The 17642-nt window shown below is 48.2% G+C and overlaps 1 protein-coding gene across 1 annotated transcript in view; it reads left to right on the top strand.

The window, feature by feature from the left end:
- UROC1 (urocanate hydratase 1) overlaps positions 1-16768 on the top strand; it is a 45218-nt gene extending 28450 nt beyond the window's left edge. The window contains exons 16-20 of the mRNA XM_064274779.1: positions 2244-2342; positions 5296-5395; positions 10654-10735; positions 14633-14732; positions 16096-16768. Of these exons, the coding sequence (XP_064130849.1) occupies positions 2244-2342; positions 5296-5395; positions 10654-10735; positions 14633-14732; positions 16096-16236 (522 nt within the window). The 3' untranslated portion in view covers positions 16237-16768. The remainder of the gene's footprint in view (positions 1-2243; positions 2343-5295; positions 5396-10653; positions 10736-14632; positions 14733-16095) is intronic.
- The last annotated feature ends 874 nt before the right edge of the window (positions 16769-17642 follow it).

The raw sequence follows: 17642 nt of genomic DNA, 5'->3' as shown, positions 1-17642 counted from the left end.
GTCCCAAGCCCTGAGAGGGTTGGACGCTGGACCTTAAGTGACTGTTCACAGTGGCCCCTTCCATGGTGGCCACTCTAAAGAGCTGTAGCAGCATCTCATCCAAGGCCCTCAGAAGGTGATGGGGCTCTGGGGCAGGCTAGGCCAGCCAGGTAGTGCTTCATTCTGTCATTCCGCAAATAGCCCCTCAAAAGGCAGCCTCATGCAGGGAGAGGAGGGGGTTCTGGGGCCAGGCAGCCTGTGCTCAGACAGCTCTACCATGTTACCAGCTGTGTGACCTTGGGCAAGTGGCTGAGCCCCTCTGAGCCCACATGGTCTCCGAGAGGAGGCGACGATGTGACAGTCCTTGCACCAGAGGCTTTGGGCGGGATCGAATGGGGCCTTCGATGGCACTTCCTGTGCACCAGGCACTGTGCCAAGTGTCCTGTGGCAGAGACGGGTGTGTCCCTGCCTCATTTTTGTAGGCGTGTGATGAGGAAAACCAGTCAGGGAGAAGTGGGCATGGGGGCTGCTTTATGTAGGGTGGCCAGGACGGGTCTCTGAGGAGTCGACATTTGAGTTAAGCTCTAGATGCTGAGGGGGCAGCCACATGGCCATCGGGGGGAGGCAAAGGGAGCAGCAGATGGAAAGGCACCGAGGTGGGGACGGACGTATAGAGGAACAAAAAGAAGAGAGGATATGTAATTCTCAGGACTTCATCCCCAGACTCTGGTGGCCAGAGGCTAGGAGAGGACTGCCCACGCCTGTGCAGGCTTCTGTGCTCACACCACGCACTCAAACTTCTGCCTTGTCCTTGAGCAGTGAGGTTCACAAGTGAGGTTTAGACACAAAAGCCCTTGTGCCAACATAGGTCTCTCTGGCTGTGTCAAGGTCAAGATGCCCAACTCCACTGGGTCAGCGGAAGGCTGGGGCTGGAGGTACAGGCGTATTCAGGGTCAGCATTGAGTGGACGAGGGGCCCTGGGAGCGAGGTGTGAGGTGAGAGTAGCAGAGCTTTGAGGGAGGGGCACCAGCCTGACTGAGCAGGTGCCTGTGAAATGATGACCATCGCAGGAGGTAGCCCCTTTTCAAACATTCAACTTAGCTTCTTCAAATGTACACACTTGAGAAAGTTGGCAGTCCTATATTAGTGCGTCCCCAATTTTCTTCTGGATACAAGAAATCTGAAAATATCTGCAACACTGATTTATACTATAGTTTTGCCGAGAAGGATTTGAGGCAGCTGATGTGGGTAAAACAAGGCTGCTCGACAGAAGCCTTGAGAAAGGAAGAAGCAAGTAGACCAGCTGTCTAGACTGAGGGCGGGCCAGGGCAAGCTCTGTGTTGTTCAAGGTGAGGTGGGAGGTCAGTGCTATTGTTGGTCTCCTGCCACCTTGTTCTCTCTCCCGGGATGAGCTCGCTGGGCAGCAGGAGCAGACACTCTGCATCCTGTTTGGGAAAACTGGGGCTTCTCACCCTCAACACCGCTGACATCTGGGGCCGAATCATTCTTCTTTGTGGGGCCGTTGTAGGGTGTTTAGCAGCACCCCTGGCCTCTACCCATGACAGCAGACCCAAAGTGTCTTCAGCCATTGCCAAATATCCTTGGTTGAGAACCACTGGGCTAAACAGTGACTCATTTTCTTTTCCTGAAGCCTTCATTTCCTGGGAACAACAGCCACCTGTCACCCCCTAGAGGTACTATAGGATAGTGGCCAAGAGTGGAGCTCTGAGGACAGCCACTGAGTCCCAGCTGTGCCACCGGCCCCTGGGTGACTAGGGGGAGGCCTGCTCAGCCTCTCTGTGAAGTAGAGCTGTGATGATAGCAACAGCATCTCCCTCTAGCACTCTCACAGACGAGGGCCTGCCTGTAAGGCACCGGAAGCTGTGCTAAGCACCACCCAGAAGTAGCGCTGGGTACTGATACTATTATCGAGGGAAGGACTTGGGGCAATGCTCGTTATATGAGGTATCCTCACAGCCAGACGGAGTCAGGGTCTTGGAGGCCCCTTCAGGGTGTACCCGTAGGTGACAGATTTTGGGGTTCTTGGGGGATCCAGACTGCATATGGACACCCGGGGATGCTGGTAAGGCTGTCTGGTGGGCTGGTGCCAGGGCTGTCTCAAGCCTCTAGGTCTTAGAGCTATAACGCCCCTGCGGTATCCTCCAGGACCCTCCTCAGGGCCATCTGGCTGCTATTGGGACTCTGGGCCTGGCCCAGGTGCTGCCCGCCTCTCCCCAGGCACCACTCTCGGCCTCTCTCGGCAGGTGGTGGGCTCACAGGCGAGGATCCTGTACTCTGACCAGAAGGGCCGCGTGGCCATTGCTGTGGCCATCAACCATGCCATCTCCCAGGGGAAGATCAAGGTGAGGTGTCTTGTGCTGCCCTGAGAGGCTTCCCTCAGCTCTTCCCACAGCACAGCCTGTCCTGACTCAGGACATGGGGCTCCTGCCCATGTCCCTACCCACGTCACACCTCAGGACCAGTGGTGAGCACTAAACTCCCACCATTTTAGGGATCCAGGTTTCACTTACAGCTTTGGTCCCTGTGGACCAGCCCTGACAGCGACTCAGAGATGAGCCATCTCGTACCAGGCTCTACTTGGGAAGGGTGTGAGGTGACCTGTGAGGAGGTGGGAAGGAGACAGTGAAGGGGCAGAGGTCCTCCTGGGGGCCCCTGGCTCTGCATGTGTGTCCATATGTGGGTAGGTGACTGGGGCTGGGAGTGGGACTAGTGTTCTCTGGGTGGTGAGGCCCGACCTCAAATCCAGGCCCTGACACTGTCACTTGGGCAAGTTGGGTGCCCCCTCTGAGCCTCAGTCTTTCTCTTTCGTGAAAGGAAAAATCTAAACCTCAAAGTGCGGCCGTGAGGATTAAGTGTGCCAGCTTTCAATACATCTTTTTAAAATTACCTTTTATAAATCATGGCAAACATCACCGGCGTTCTTCATCTTCCTTTGGGTCCACTTGACACCCTCCAGGGTATAGAACCCAGCATGAAGTGGAGGCCTTGTCCCTGTCTTGCGTGGGCTCGTGCTTCGGTTCTGTCTGTGCCTCTCTGCTTGGAAGAGCCTGGAGCGTTGACAGTCAGCCATGAAAGAGAAATCAAGACACAGGTGCATGAAGGCCACCTGTGGGAGCCTGGGGGCCTTGGCAGCAGAGATGTGGCCCCACCCTTCTCAGGGAGCACCCCAGCCACCCTCCAGGCTCACTCACTTCCAGGCTGGGGTTATCCTGTCAGCAAGGAGACTGCCATTTTAATCATCCCCTCGTTGAGCAACACTTGACCGAGCGCCTCCTCCTCTCTGCACCAGGCCCTGTTCTGGGCATAGGGACACAGCCCTGCCATCATGGTCTGATGAAGGCAGACTGATGAGGCGCAACTAATACGCAAATGAGAAGATGATTTCAGATGGCGAGGGCACTGAGTCAGGCGATGAGGAGGGGAGAGGTGAGGGAGTTGTGACTTTAGTGGGCGGTCAGGACAGGCTTTTTGGAGTTGAAGATGAACGGCAAGAATGTACCAAAATTTCTGGGAGGGGCCCTTCCAGGCAGAGGGACCTGCACGTGCAAAGGTGAGGAGGTGTGTGTGTGGAGGAGGAGCGCAGAGATGGACAAGCTTGACCTGTCCGAGGAGAGGGAGGGGGCCCCGAGGGAGGTAGCCAGCCAAGATAGAGTAGTAGGTGCTGAGGGGGAGGGTCCAAAGGGCCTCTGAATTCAGGAACACTGGGGGCTTTCAGCCTTTCAGCAGGGTACATCCTCGTAGTCCTTGTGGGGAGGGGTAAGAGGCAGCCTGCGACACTCTGTGACCACCTGTGGAGGGTTGGAAAGACCACCCCATGGCCCGGTGGTAGGGAAGAAAGGCCTGCATGGCTCTTGGTGGGAATAGCTGTGCATTGGAGTGTGGCTCTCAGTGTAGGCTCTGGCCCACATCCCTGATCTGCTTTTCCCTCCTGTTGTCCGAGGGGTGGAGAGCCAGACCAGAGCTCTCCCTTTCTCAGGGTGGTGCAACCTCATGGCCCACACTCTCCTTTCCGCCATCTTCCTAGCGTTAAGTTCCACCGTGCCCATTCCTTCAGCTGTGGCTTTCAGTTGTTCCAGGTAGAACTTATTTTTATAGTGCAACCTCCCAGTTCACAGTGATCTGTAATCTCCTTTTAAAAAAGCAGTACATGGTCCAGTACAGGGAGCTGAGTTTGCCTGTCCTTAGATCTCGCTCACTGTACCTTCCCGCGTGGTGTCCCGCCACGTGAGTGGAAAGTGGCAAAGCTGCCTGTCACATCTCACAAGTCCCCAAGCTGCCTGAGGTCCTCTGGGGAGCAAGGAGAGCTGTCAACGCATGTGTTCCAAAGTCAACATGAGTGCTTACACTGCATAACCCAAGGTCATGCCCAAGGTCGCATAGGGAGGTAGTGCCAGCCATGCCCACCAACAGCAAGTTGCTCTTCCTGGGATGACCTGCTGGCCCCTTTTACATAGTGCAGGCTCAGGAGCAAGGCTGCCTGGGGTGTGTAGAACAACGGCAGAGCCCAAACGCATGCGTTTAAATCCCAGCTCCTCCATTCACCTGCTCTATGACTTTGGACGAGTTCCTTATACTCTCTGTGCCTCAGTTTTCTCATGTGTGAAAGTGGGCCATGATAGTAGTACCTACCTGGACAGGGTTGCTGTGAAAATTGAATGAGCACCTGGTGTGAAAGACATGAGTGATGCCAGGCATATAGAAAGCTGCAAAATCGATTGAATCTATTATTAGTTGCAGGATGGCATGGTAAAGGTTTGTGTGTGGGGCTGTAGTCTGGAAGATTCTGGTAACTTCCAAAAGAATAACCCTCGTCCAGCTTGGGAGAGGCCTGTTTCATCTGATGTTTCCTCATTTCTTGAAAAAAAGAAAAACAATTTGAAGTCTTGCCCATCAGTCAACAGGTTCTTGGAAACCGTGCCTGTGATTTTTAAGTGAGGGGCCAGGGTGTTCACTCCCTGGTGTTAGAAGCCATCCTCTGACTTTTAATCTAGTGCTTTTAAATAGATAATGCCTCATGTGATTAATAAAAAGTTTCAAGCACAAATGAAAATTCAGGGAATTCCCACCTGCCCCACAGACAGCGGGCAGCCCCCCTTTCCTTGGGTGCATCTATAAACATATAGCTATGTGGACCCTTTCTCACACGGATGGCAGCACTCTGGTGTCTTGCTGACAGAGGTCTATTTTCAGGGGGAGGGACCTGAAGGGCCTCGGGTTGGCCTGACGCCTGACCTCCACCCTCCACAGGGCAGCTGGATAGTGTTGGCTGACATCTCACATTCTTCCATGCTACAGGCACCGGTGGTCCTGAGCCGAGACCACCATGACGTGAGCGGCACAGACAGCCCTTTTAGGGAGACTTCCAACATTTACGACGGCTCTGCTTTCTGTGCGGGTGAGAAAGACAAAAACATTTTAAAAAGGGTTTTAATATTGTATTTGGATTTTAATTAAAAATCAGTGGATTCATTTAGTCATTCATGATGTTGTGGAAAATATTCTGGGGCCCAAGAGACTTAATGTAGGGTGACTGTCTCAGGCCCGAAGGGTTCCTGTTGTAAAACTGGGTCAGTGCCAGGTAAACCCTAGACTTGGGTGTGTGCCTTGCCAGGTGATCAGGAGGTGCTTCAAGTTTCTGAGCCTCGATCTCCTCATCTGTAAAATGCAAGTAATAGTACTACCTCTAAGGGTTGTTGCAAAGGTGTAAATGAGTGAGTACGTATGCAGCACTTGGATCTGTGTGAGTGTTAGCTGCTGCTGCTGCTACTACCACTATAAATATTATAATTATTACAGAGGCTACCGGATTCTAATTCTCATTAGCTCTCTCATTCCTAGCGCTTGAGGCCTCCTTACATTAAGGAGGAGACCCCAAGGGAACAAGGTGGACACTCAGAAATACCACCTGCATCATTTTTTTCAAGGACTTGGGTCCATTCCCTTTAAGTTATGTAATTTATGAGTATAAAGCTGTTATTCCCTTATTATCTTTTTAATGTCTGTGAGGGGTCAGCCCTCATGTCTGCTTTAATGTTCCCTATATTAGTAATTTGTGTCTTCTCTATTTTTGCTTGGTCATTCTGGCTAAACCTGAAACCAAACCCGTCGCCACTGAGTCGATTCCGACTCATACCGACCCTATAGGACAGAGTAGAACTGCCCCATATGGTTTCCAAGGAGTGCCTGGTGGATTCAAACTGCCGACCTCTTGGTGGGCAGCCATAGCTCTTAAACACTATGCCACCAGAGTTTCCTCACTCTGGCTAGAAGTTTATCAATTTTATTGAGCTTTTGAAAGAAGAAACTTTTAGTTTCATTGATTTTTTTTTTTTTTTCCTATTGCATTTCTGTATTTGAATCCATTGATTTCTGCCCTAATCTTTAGAATTTCCTTCCTTCTTCCTGCTTTGGATTTAATTTGCTCTGTTTTTTCTGGTTTCTTAAATTGGTAGGAGTTGAAGTTACTTTCTGGTTTTCTAATATAAGCCTTAAATGTTATAAATTTGCCTCTAAGCACTGCTTTAGCTGCATTCCATAATTTTTAATATGTTGTATTTTCATTCAGTTCAAAATATTTTTAATGACCCTTGAGGTTTCCTCTTTCACCCGTGAGTTATTTAGAAGTGCATTTTAATTTCTAAGTTTTGGGGTTTTTTTCCAGATAACTTTCTATTACCTTTTCTGGTTTAATTCCATATGGTCTAAGAACTTACTTCGTTTGATTTATAGTCTTTTAAATTAGTTAAAGTTTGTTTTATAGCCCACAATATGATTTATCTTGGTGAATGTTCTATATGCAGATGAGAAGAATATGTATTCTTCTGTTACTATTTGGTCAAGTGTCTGTAATTGTCAATTTAGACAAGTTGGTTGATGGTTTTATTCAGGTAATCTGGTTTCTTACTGATTTTCTGCTTACTTGTTCTATCAATTATTGAAAGAGAAGTGTTAAAGTGTCGAACTGTCTTTGTGAATTTTCTGTTTCTCCTTTCAGTTCTATCCATTTTCGCCTCCAATCTTGAAGCCCTATTATTAGGCACATACTCATTTAGGGTTATTATGTCTTCTTGGAGAATTGTTCCCTTTATCATTATTGTAATGTTCCTCTTTATCCCTGGTAATATTCCTTGTTCTGAAATCTGCTTTATCTGATATTAACAAGGCTTGTGCTCATTTCCTATGGCTGCTGTAAAAAAAATTACCATTAATTTTAGTGACTCAAAATAACAAAAATTTGTTCTGTTACAGGTCTGAAGCTCAGAAATCTGAAATCAACTTTGCTGAGCTAAAGTCGAAGTATTGACAGGGTCATGCTCCCTCAGGAGGCTCTAGGGGAGAATCCATTTCCTTGCCTTTTCCAGATTCTAGAGCTGCACTTCTTGGCTAATGGCCCCTTCCTCCCTCTTCAAAGCCAGGGGTGTAACGTCTTTCTCTGACTCTGCTTCCTTCTGCTTCCTGTTGCTTCTGTCACGTGGCCTTATTCCTCCCTCTGCTTGCCTTTTATGAGGACATTTATGATTGCATTAGGGTCCACCTGGATAATCCATGATAATCTTCCCATCCCAAAATCCTTAACTTAATCATATCTACAAAGTCCCTTTTGCCGTAAAAGGTAACATTCACAGGTTCCAGGGATTAGGACCTGGATATCTTTGGGGGCCATTATTCATCCTACCATATAGCTGCTCCAACTTTCTTTTGGTTAGTGTTTTTATGGTACGTATTTTCCATTCTTTGACTTCTGACCTACGTCTTTATTTTTAAAGTAGCTTTCCTGTAGATGGCATATCGTCGTTAGTCAGATCTTGCTTTTTTTTTTTCCAGTCAAATCTAACAAGCTCTGTCTTTTAACTGATGTGTTCAGACTACACACATTTAAAGTGATTATTAATATGGTTGGATTAAAATATACCATCTTGCTAGCTGTTTTCTATTTGTTTACTCTTCTTTTATGTTTTCCTCTTTTTCTGCCTTCTCTTGAATTAATTGAGCATTTCTTATGAGTAAATTTTATCTCCTCTATTGAGTTGTTGTTTGTACCTCTTTTTAAAACAAATTTTGGTGGTCATTCTAGTGTTGACAATATACATTTTCAAACAATCCGAGCATACCTTCAAAAAAAAAAAGCATTATAGCACTTCTCATATAGTATTAGGAACTTAAAACAGTATAGTCTTAATTCTTCCTTCCCATCCTCTGTGTTATTTTCATATATTTTACTTTCATATTTGCTATAAACACAATACATTGTTAACATTTTTGCTTTAGACAGCCATTTTTTAGAGCAGTTAAAATATGAAAAAATATTTTTTAATTTTATTTTAATTTCATTTATTCCATTTCAAATGCTCTTCATTTCTTTATGTAGATCCACATTTACATGTGATATATTCCTTCTGCCTGAAAACTTCCTTTAATATTTCTTATAGAATAGGCCTGCTAGCAATGCATTTTTTCAGTTTTTGTTTGTCAGGGAAAGTTTTCATGTTGGCTTCATTTTCAGAGGATATTTTCACTAGAATTCTGTGTTGACAGTTTTTTTTTTTCTTTAAGCACTTTTAAGGTGTCATTCCATTATCTTCTTACTTGCATCATTTTTGTTGAGAAGAAAGCTGTAATTTTTATCCTTGTTCCTCTGTGGGTAATGCATCTTATTTTCTGGCTGCCTTTAAGATTTACTCTTTGTCTGTCTTTCATCAGTTTGATATGATACGCCTAGGTGTGATTATTTAACTTATCTATTTATCCTGCTTAATGTTCTCTGAGCTTCTTGGATCTGTGGTTTGGCATCTGCCATAGATTTTCAAAGATTCTGTGTCATTATTTCTACAAATATTTATTTCATCCCATTCTCTCTTTCTTCTCCTTCTGGAATCTAATTACACACATGCTAAATTGTTTGATATTGTCCTATAACTCTTAGCTGCTCTATGCTGGTTTTATTTATTTATTATTTTTCTTTTCTTGTGTTTCAGTTTGGGTAATTTCTACTGACCAATCTTCAAGTTCACTGATTCTTTCCTTGCTATGTCAAGTCTACTGATGAGTCTCTTGAAGGCATACTTTATCTCTATGATTATGTTTTATTTGTAGACTTCCCATTTGATTATTTCTGCAAAATACTACCCATCTGATCTTGTAGTTGTTTACCTAGTCCATCAGAGCCTTTACCATATTAATCATTGTTATTTAAAATTCTCTGTTCCAACATCTGTGTCATAACTGAGTCTGGTTCTACTGAGGTAAGGATGTTTGTGCTTAGAATTGAGCCCGGTTTTTTTTCTGCTAGGCCTTTAGTTAATCACATCAGGAGTTGGGCTGGGTTTGGTGTATGTTGTTGCTATAGTTTCCCTTAGTGTGCCACAGGCTTCAAATTCCTCTAGTGATACCTTGTGTTTAGGGTGTGGGCTGGTTTACCAGAAATTATTTTCTCAATGTCTGTTCCTCCATTAGCTTCCTTTTGCACTGTGCCACAGAGAAAACTGGCCTTACATCTCTCCCAGCTGTATTCCGCTTGTATTTTTACTCAATGCTTGTTAGCTTGGTGTTCTCTGATGTTCTAGTTGAGCCTTCATCTTAGGCAGCCACTGTGTCCCTGGGTCCCAGGGGTATGGTAGTCACAAATGCTCCTGTCCTTCCCCAGAGCAAGTACATTCTTTTTTCTGTTCTCTTCCCCCAGATGCAGTGCATTTCTGTAAGCACCCTAAGTGATAGGTTTTTTGTTTGTTTTTGTTTTGTTCTGCTCATCCCCCTGCAGATCAAGGCTTTCACTCCAAAAGAGAGATAGGGGAGATGGGTCTGGGTAGAGTTTCCCCAGCCCAGACCCAGGAGGAATACTTTCTCAGGATTCTCCCTGATCGTCCCTGTGAGCACTCAGTGGGGTTCTTGGAAGAAAAGCCTGCAAGAAGGTGTGAGCCTCAGAGTAGCCCATGCTCATCCTACGGCAATTTGTTAGAGACTTACAAGGTGACTAGCTTGGGTTTCATTTCTATATGTAGGTGCCTGTCTACCTCCAGATTACAGGTTAGTTGATTGCCCTGGGTCCTAAGTTCTCTGATGGGGTCAAGAAAAGTCATTAATTTGCATCTTGTTTTTCCTTTATTTGTTGTTTTAAGGGTGAGAGTGATCCTCTTTGGCTTTCTACCTCTCTGAGCTAAAGTTGGTACCATGTCCCTTTTAATTTCTTTGCTCTTTCTGTTTCTAAGGCACTTTATCTAACTATAGAAGGGAACAACAGTGAGTAATTGGGGAGGCATTTGTCAATTTATTCTGCATCTGCATGGGCTCTTCAAATATAAATTATTGCTGTTACTGGAACCCTGGTGGGGCAATGGTTAAGTGCTCAGCTGCTAACTGAAAGGTTGAACCAGTGGCTTCTTGGGAGAAAAGACCTGGTGATCTGCTCTCATAAAGATTACAGCCTAGGAAATCCTATGGGGCAGGTCTGCTCTGTTATATAGAATCTCTGAGTTGGAATCGACTTGACGGCACACATCAACAACAGCCACCAATTTGCCCAGTTGTTGCTCTATCCTTCCAGGCCTGAGCAGAGATGGAGCCTAGGGATCCCCATTTTTGCCCCTGGCCCAAGCTTGGCTGGCCTCCAGGCCCATCTCATTCAGGGAATAATGGGGGTGGCCTCTGTTTCCACAGACATGGCTGTGCAGAACTTCGTGGGAGATGCCTTTCGAGGAGCCACCTGGGTAGCACTTCACAACGGAGGTGGCGTGGGCTGGTAAGATGGTTTTGGAGAATGTTCGAACCGGGGGTGTGGACTGATGTGGAAGTCCTGCATGGCAGGCCAGGCTTGGGCAGCTGAAGTCCAGGAGCCTACCAGCCCCACCGTATAGCCCCTACCACTTCTGCTAATGGCTTTGTTGTAAATGTGCTCTTTATGTGAGCTGGGAGGAATATGTAGGGAAGGATCTTGACCAAGCTACTCTGTCTCTTTGGTCTCGTCCATCATCCAGGAGACTAAGTCCTGGTGTGGATATGTATTCAGTATAAACTGCAACACCATTTTCATTTCAGTTTTCAAGTGATCTCACAGGTGTTTATCATGAAATTTTCCTAGTGCTTTCCTGGCCAAGGTCTTTTTATTCCAAATCTCATAGTCTCACTTGAGAGAGCAGTGGCTTCCCAGGCGGCCGGAGCCAGGAACTGGGATTCCTGGGCTCTGGCCTCACCTCTGTCCCTGACTTACCCACAGCTCTGCCTCTCACAGGCTGTTCCCAATCTGCAAGATGCGGGGATGGAGGCCTATGGGAGGCTCTAGTTGGAGACTCCTGCTGGCATTCACAGTTCCATCATGAAGATGTCACTGCTAAGAATAATGAGTTACTAACATTTACTGAATACTGACCATATGTCAAACATTTGCTAAACTCTTTGAATGCACAAAGGTCCCTGGATGGCGCACACGGTTTGTGCTTGACTACTAGCCAAAATCGACTTGATGGCAACGGGTTCGGTTTTGGTTTTGACCAAAGGTTGGTGGTTCAAAGCCTCTCAGACACATCACGAAGAAAGGCCTGGGTGATCTGTTTCTGTAAAGATTGCAGCTAAGAAAACCCTATGGAGCAGTCCTACTCTGTCACACATGGGGTTGCCATGAGTCAGAATCAACTGAATGGCAATAGGGTTTGGTTTTTTTGTTTTGTTTTGTTTTTTACTGAACACTGACCATATGTCAAGCATTTGCTAAACTCTTTGAATCCACTATCTTACTGAGTCTTAGGAAGAAAGTACATTTTACAGATGAGGAACTGAGGCACAGAGAGATCAAGTGCTTTTCCCAACGTCACAGAGTCAGCAAGCCCTGGGGATAGGATTCAGACCAAAGAAGCTCACCTGGAATGCAAGCCCTGTAACCTCACAGGAGCTGCCCTTCGAGACCCACCTCAAAAAAAAAAACCAAGGTGGGGGAAATGCTGGCTTCTGGCTACTTGAAACAGCTGGAGGGACTGTGGCATTGGGAAGGAGGACAGCCCCCAGGCTGGCTCCAGGGGCTATCTCTGAAGTGACGTCTGAGCCCGTTTGGCCAGATCGTGTAGTCCCTTGGCCTTGGAGCCAAGTCCATTAGCAGCCAAGCTCCCCAGAGCATGCGGATGGGCTGGCTCAGAATTCAGGGCCGCAGCCCGTCAGGTGGCTTTAATTAGTGGAAAATATGACCCACGCACATGTCCTTTCCGATAAGCAGGCTGGAGAAAGCTAGGACGGATGACTGGTTATTGGGTATCTGGTATCTCTGCCCTTGATTAAGAGAAAAAAGAGTGGCTCTAACACTGTTAAGTAACTTGCCCCAGAGCCACAGGGCTGGTGGTGGAGCTGAGGTCTGCCCTCAGATCTCTCCTAGGATGCACCGCCCCAGTGTTTAGAACAAAAGAGGGCAAGAAGGGACAGGGCAGAGCAGGCCTGAGAGAGCCATGACACAAGGGCCTGGGGCAGGGGACAGGAGGATTAGTTCAGGCAGGGGCTTCCCAAGAGAACTCCCACCATCTCTCAGGAATGCCCCTGCAAATTCCTGAGTTGTGACCACCCCCAGAACTGCCCCCCAGGTTCTATGGAAAGGGACGTAGGCTGGCGAGATGCTAGAACCAAGAAACTTTATTCTGCTTTTCTTGAGGACTCTTTTGGGCAGTGCTTCAAATTCACTTTGGAATCCATAAACTTATGTGTATATAACTTAAGAAATCAGATACTTCTCTAAGGCTTTTTTCAAAAACCAGCAGGAAAAAAATCTGTCCTCAGTCATTCCTACTCCAAGAGGAAATCATGTTCAACTCTTTAGCTGCATTTTTTGTTTGTACTTAAATCCACCTCTTTAAGTTATATGCTTATAGTGCTACTTCTGTTTTTTTTCTCCTTTTCTTCTGTTGTCTACTGGCTCTCTGTGTTGGTGTTCTTACTTTCCGAGACCAGCAACAGCAGCTGCTTTCTTCTGCTCCCTCGGCTGGCTGCCTCGGCCTCCTTGGAGCCCTTCTTTCTGATGCCTTGTTTTGGTCTCTGTCTTTGGCTGTCTGTCCAGTGGTCCTTGCTGTCTGCTTATGTTTAGAGGGGTGCCACCTGGCTGGCTGGGGCCCTGTGTGTTCAGTGGGATCTTTGGATCAGGGGCTACCTGGCTGCAGAGGAGAGCTCAGGGGTCAGTCCCTCTCAGTCTCTTCTTCATGTGCCTCTGTCCTTGCACCCAGATCCAGGGGCCCTGAGTCAGCATGGTGGGGGTCAGCCTCTGGCATCTTGTGGTCTTGGCACAGGCAGCTTCTTGGCGGCTTGTTGCAAGGCAGGCATGTGGGGCTCACCGCGTGTTCAGCAGGCGTCCACCAGTCTCCCTGTGTTTAGCTTGTTCTGTCTCTCCCACTTCCAGAGGTACTTGTGCCACCAATTGCTGAGGTATTCTGGGCTCTGGGGGTGGGAGGCAGCTAAGGGGTTTACCTTAGGCTTTATCCCACAGTTGACTCATATATCATCTTCCTTGTGTCTGCTCTCCAAAAAAAAAAAAAATTTTTTTTTTTTTTTTCTCCAGCTTTCAAAATTGCATTGCTGATTCTCCTCTCTCTTTCTCTTTGTCCTTGTGGGTTAAAAATTTTGGTTACAAAATAAAAGTAAAAAATTTGGTTACAGTCATTTTAGTGGAATCTTGGAAGGGAGCAGGGATAAATGCATGCATTTACCTGACCATGTTTACCTGGATGCTGACTTTTTTTTTTTCTAACTAAACAATGTCTCAGAGCACTTGTCAAATTTGATAATGACTTCTGAGGAAGAGGACAGAGACCCAAGGGCTTCAGGAAAGGGAGGACACTCACAGGTGTTGACGGATGAAAGCCACGGTGGAAACATTCCCAGAAAGTAAACTAGCACTAAAACCCGTTGCTGCCTGACTCATAGCAACCCTGTAGGACAGAGCAGAGCTGCCCCATAGGGTTTCCAAGGACAGGCTGGTAGATTCAAACCGCCAACCTTAACCGCTGAGCCCTGGTGGCACAGTGCTTAATAGCTCAGGCTGTTCAACCACTGTGCCACCTTTTGGTTAGGAGTCATAGCTCTTAACCGCTATGCCACTCCTAAAATAGCACTACAATTAAATAAGATTCAAATTACATCTGTAAAGAACTGAGCGAGAACAAGAACAAATCTGTTAGATGTAGTCAAAACAATACTCAGAGAAATACATTCATTAGAAAACAAGAAATATTGAAAATAAAGGAACTCAGCCTTCAAATCAAGGAAAGTAGAAAGAAGGAATAAGGAAGGTAAAAATAATATAGAATCGGAAATAATGACAATGGTATTCAGTAGTCCAAGAGACCCCCATGAAGTATACTTTTAAGTGCAAAGAAGTTTCTAGGGAAGCAGTTGGTGAACTGAGAAGAGAGGGGGTATGTTGCACTCAGGAAGTCAAAGCAGTCTTCACATAGGCAGTGAGAGGTCAGGGTATAAAGTCCCAAGGCACCAATGGGCAGAGAAGTGCACATGTGGCAGACTCTGTAGGCCACCAACTTGCCAACCCCCAAGAGCCTCTTGCATTCAGAAGTAGAGTGTGGAGAGAGCACCAGGCTGCCGAGAAGGTGGCCACTCTGTGCCTCAACATGGAACACTTCTGCAACTGTGTGTGTGCTTGCTCTTCTTGCAGGGGTGAGGTGATCAATGGCGGGTTTGGCCTCGTGCTGGACGGGACAGAAGAGGCTGAGCAGAAAGCCAAGGCGATGCTCAGCTGGGATGTCTCCAATGGGGTGAGTCACCCCTCTTCTCATTTCTATCTGCAGCTCTGCTTCCCCATACTGCAAACCCGAGACAGAGCACTGCCTCTTCCTCCCCATCAGAACCTTTTGGAGTGAGTCCCACCCTTCACACTTATCCACGTATCCCCTCTCCAGCTCCGCATCCCTACTGCCAGGGTGGCCCTCCTCATCCGATCGCCCCCTTTTGGTCTCCTGCATCTGGCCTGATCCTCCAGGCCATCCTGTATCCATACAGGCTGGCCCCCAGCAGTCCCAGTCCTCCCATCCACTGCTGCATTGAGGGCTGCCATAGTAAAGAATTCTCTTTCCACATCTTTAAAGGTCCTATCGTACTAAGGTCAGAAGAATGCAGACGCTTAAGAGATGTCAGCCCTCGGTTGGCACCTGTAGTTCACCTTTGCTCTAATACTGAGTCCTCTCTTTGCAGAGCGGGTTGGGAGTGGGGAGATTTGTCCCTCTCCATGACCACATTATGGACAACGGAGAAGGGGAAGCACCACACACGGGAGGGCAGGGGGTAGATGCCAGCGAAGTGGGGAGGTGTGGGGGCTTGGGGATCCAACCAAGCGCTAGGCTCCAGAGGTGAGAGCAAGCTTGGTGTTTGGTGACAAAAGGGCCTGCCAGGCTGGGTGCTGAGGGTGAGCGGAGCAGTGGGAGGTGTTGAAGAGGTTGACTCCAAGCAGATGGCCCAGGGTTTCGTGTGTGGTGAGGTTGCCTAGAACTGATAGGCAGTACAGGCCGTCAGGATCAGGAGAGCCACGGTTGAGTTTTCCCTTTAGGAGATCACTGGCTGTGGTGTGGAGACTGGATGGGTGGGAGAAGAGATGAGGGGAGGTGTGCTTGGGGGTGGTAGCAGGGAGATCTGGGGGTGAAGAAGGCTGTGGCCATCCTCCAGTGAAGAGATGATGCCGGCTGGACCCTAGTAAGGATGATAGAGAGAAGGAAGGGATTGGAGGCAGATTGTGAAGGCAAAACTGACAGGTGGAAGTGGATTCCACGTGGATGGAGAGGAGTGTGGAGAATGACTCCTTGGTTGGGGCCGGTGCACCTGGTGAAGGTACTATCACTCTTGCAGGTGGGGGAGGTGGGGGAGTTCAGAATGGGTGGAATGATGGCTCAGTTTTAGATCTGAGATGAGTTTAAAGTCCAATGAAGAGAGGGGGACATCTGAGCTGGGGGCGGGGGCAGGTGCAAAAGACCACTGGCCCCACAGATATCAACAGAGGGTCCTGGAAGTGGAGAAGGGCAGGGAGTTTGGGACCCAGCTACAGTGTCCAGGTATCTTGCTGGGAAGTGACGCTGACACCAACTGCTGCACCACTCTCTCTCTCTCCCAACGTGGCCATGTTGTTAGGTGGCCCGGCGCTGCTGGTCTGGAAACCGGAAGGCCTATGAGATCATCTGCCAGACGATGCGAGAGAACAAGGGCTTGGTGGTGACACTCCCACACGAGGTGCCTGATGAGCGCCTGCTCCAGAAGGCCCTGCAGCTCTAAGTGGCCAGAGAGCTGGCCATGGCCCCTTCAGTCACCCTCACCCTTGGTCCTGGGCCTCAACACACAGCCACACAGCCCTCCCCCTTCTGCTGCACACCTTCCTCCCCTTGCTTTGCACGCAGCAGGAAAGAAGCAGGTCATCTACGGCTAAGGACAAACCTCCAGCCTGAGGTAGCGTTCTGTCGTCTCTCCTTGGCCTCACAGCCACCCTGGAGGGCCAGCAAGGCATGGCTAGGTGAAACTACTTGTGATGACTGCATGACCACCGTGGCCTGTACTCCAGTGATACTGTTTAATGTGGATGGATATCACTGAGCTGTCGTATACAGGTTTCCTCTGAGCCTTGCGCCTCCTCCTCCTACGCACGGGCAGACTTTCTTCCAGCGTTTCAGTGCCTCACCATACCTCCTGCATCCGTCCAGCCACTCGCTTGTCCATGTGTTTGCTTATCCAAGTGCTTCCTGTACCTCAGTGCCCCAGGCTGGTGGGGGGGACACAAATGCATGACATCACACTCTTGCCCTGAGGGAGTTTGGGGAGTAAGATAGATGGGAAATAAGCAAATAAAATGCAACGCAACACATGCTGAAGTACAGCCTGTATAAGGTGCTGTGGGGCAGAAGGGGAAGCAGGAGGTGGGATGAGGGCAGGCAACGAAAATCAAAAACGTTGCCATCAAGTCGATTCCAACTCATAGCAACCCTATAGGACAGAGTAGAACTGCCCCATACATTTTCTAAGGAGCGCCTGATGGATTCAAACTGCTGACCTTTCGGTTAGCAGATGTAGCTCTTAACCACTATGCCACCGGTGTTTCTGAGGGCAGGAAAGTCTTCATAAAACAGGTGCAACCTAGCTCTGCCCTAAAGGTCACTGATAATTTGATGGGAAAGAAGGAGAGCGTACGGCGATCCAGGGGGCTGGCACAGCATGGAACGTGAGCCAACGCACCTTGAGTCATTACAAAGGCATTTAGAAGTTCATTTCAAAGCCCTTTTGGGAACTGGGCTGCCCTGTAGGTGCAGTGTCACTCCCACCTCCATTTTGTGCCCCTCTGGGGCAGGGAGCTGCAGGTTTGGATGTGACCACCCATCATCTGGGGCTGAGCCAGGGATAGGAGGAAAACACAGGGCAGCAGTGGGGGAGAGTAGGGAGAAAGATACCCCAAAGAGAGCAGTGGCATCTGGCCCAAAGACAGAGTGGCTGGGTGAGGACACTTGTCTGGTTTGGCTCACACTGGGGGTGCCAGGCCAAACCCTTCACCTTCTCCAAAACAGACCCCTTTGGGGAGTCAAGACAAGTTCCAGACAACTCAGAAGGGCCTGGTGCCCACCTATGGCCTGCCCTGCTCTACACAGGAGAGATCATGGTAACAGCCTGTTAGGAGACGAGGCCTAGGAGATGGG

This window comes from Loxodonta africana, chromosome 22 (assembly GCF_030014295.1).
Source record: "Loxodonta africana isolate mLoxAfr1 chromosome 22, mLoxAfr1.hap2, whole genome shotgun sequence".
NCBI classification, from domain to species: domain Eukaryota; kingdom Metazoa; phylum Chordata; class Mammalia; order Proboscidea; family Elephantidae; genus Loxodonta; species Loxodonta africana.
Note: the sequence above shows the minus strand (reverse complement) of the source record. Positions and strands in the feature narration are given on the sequence as shown.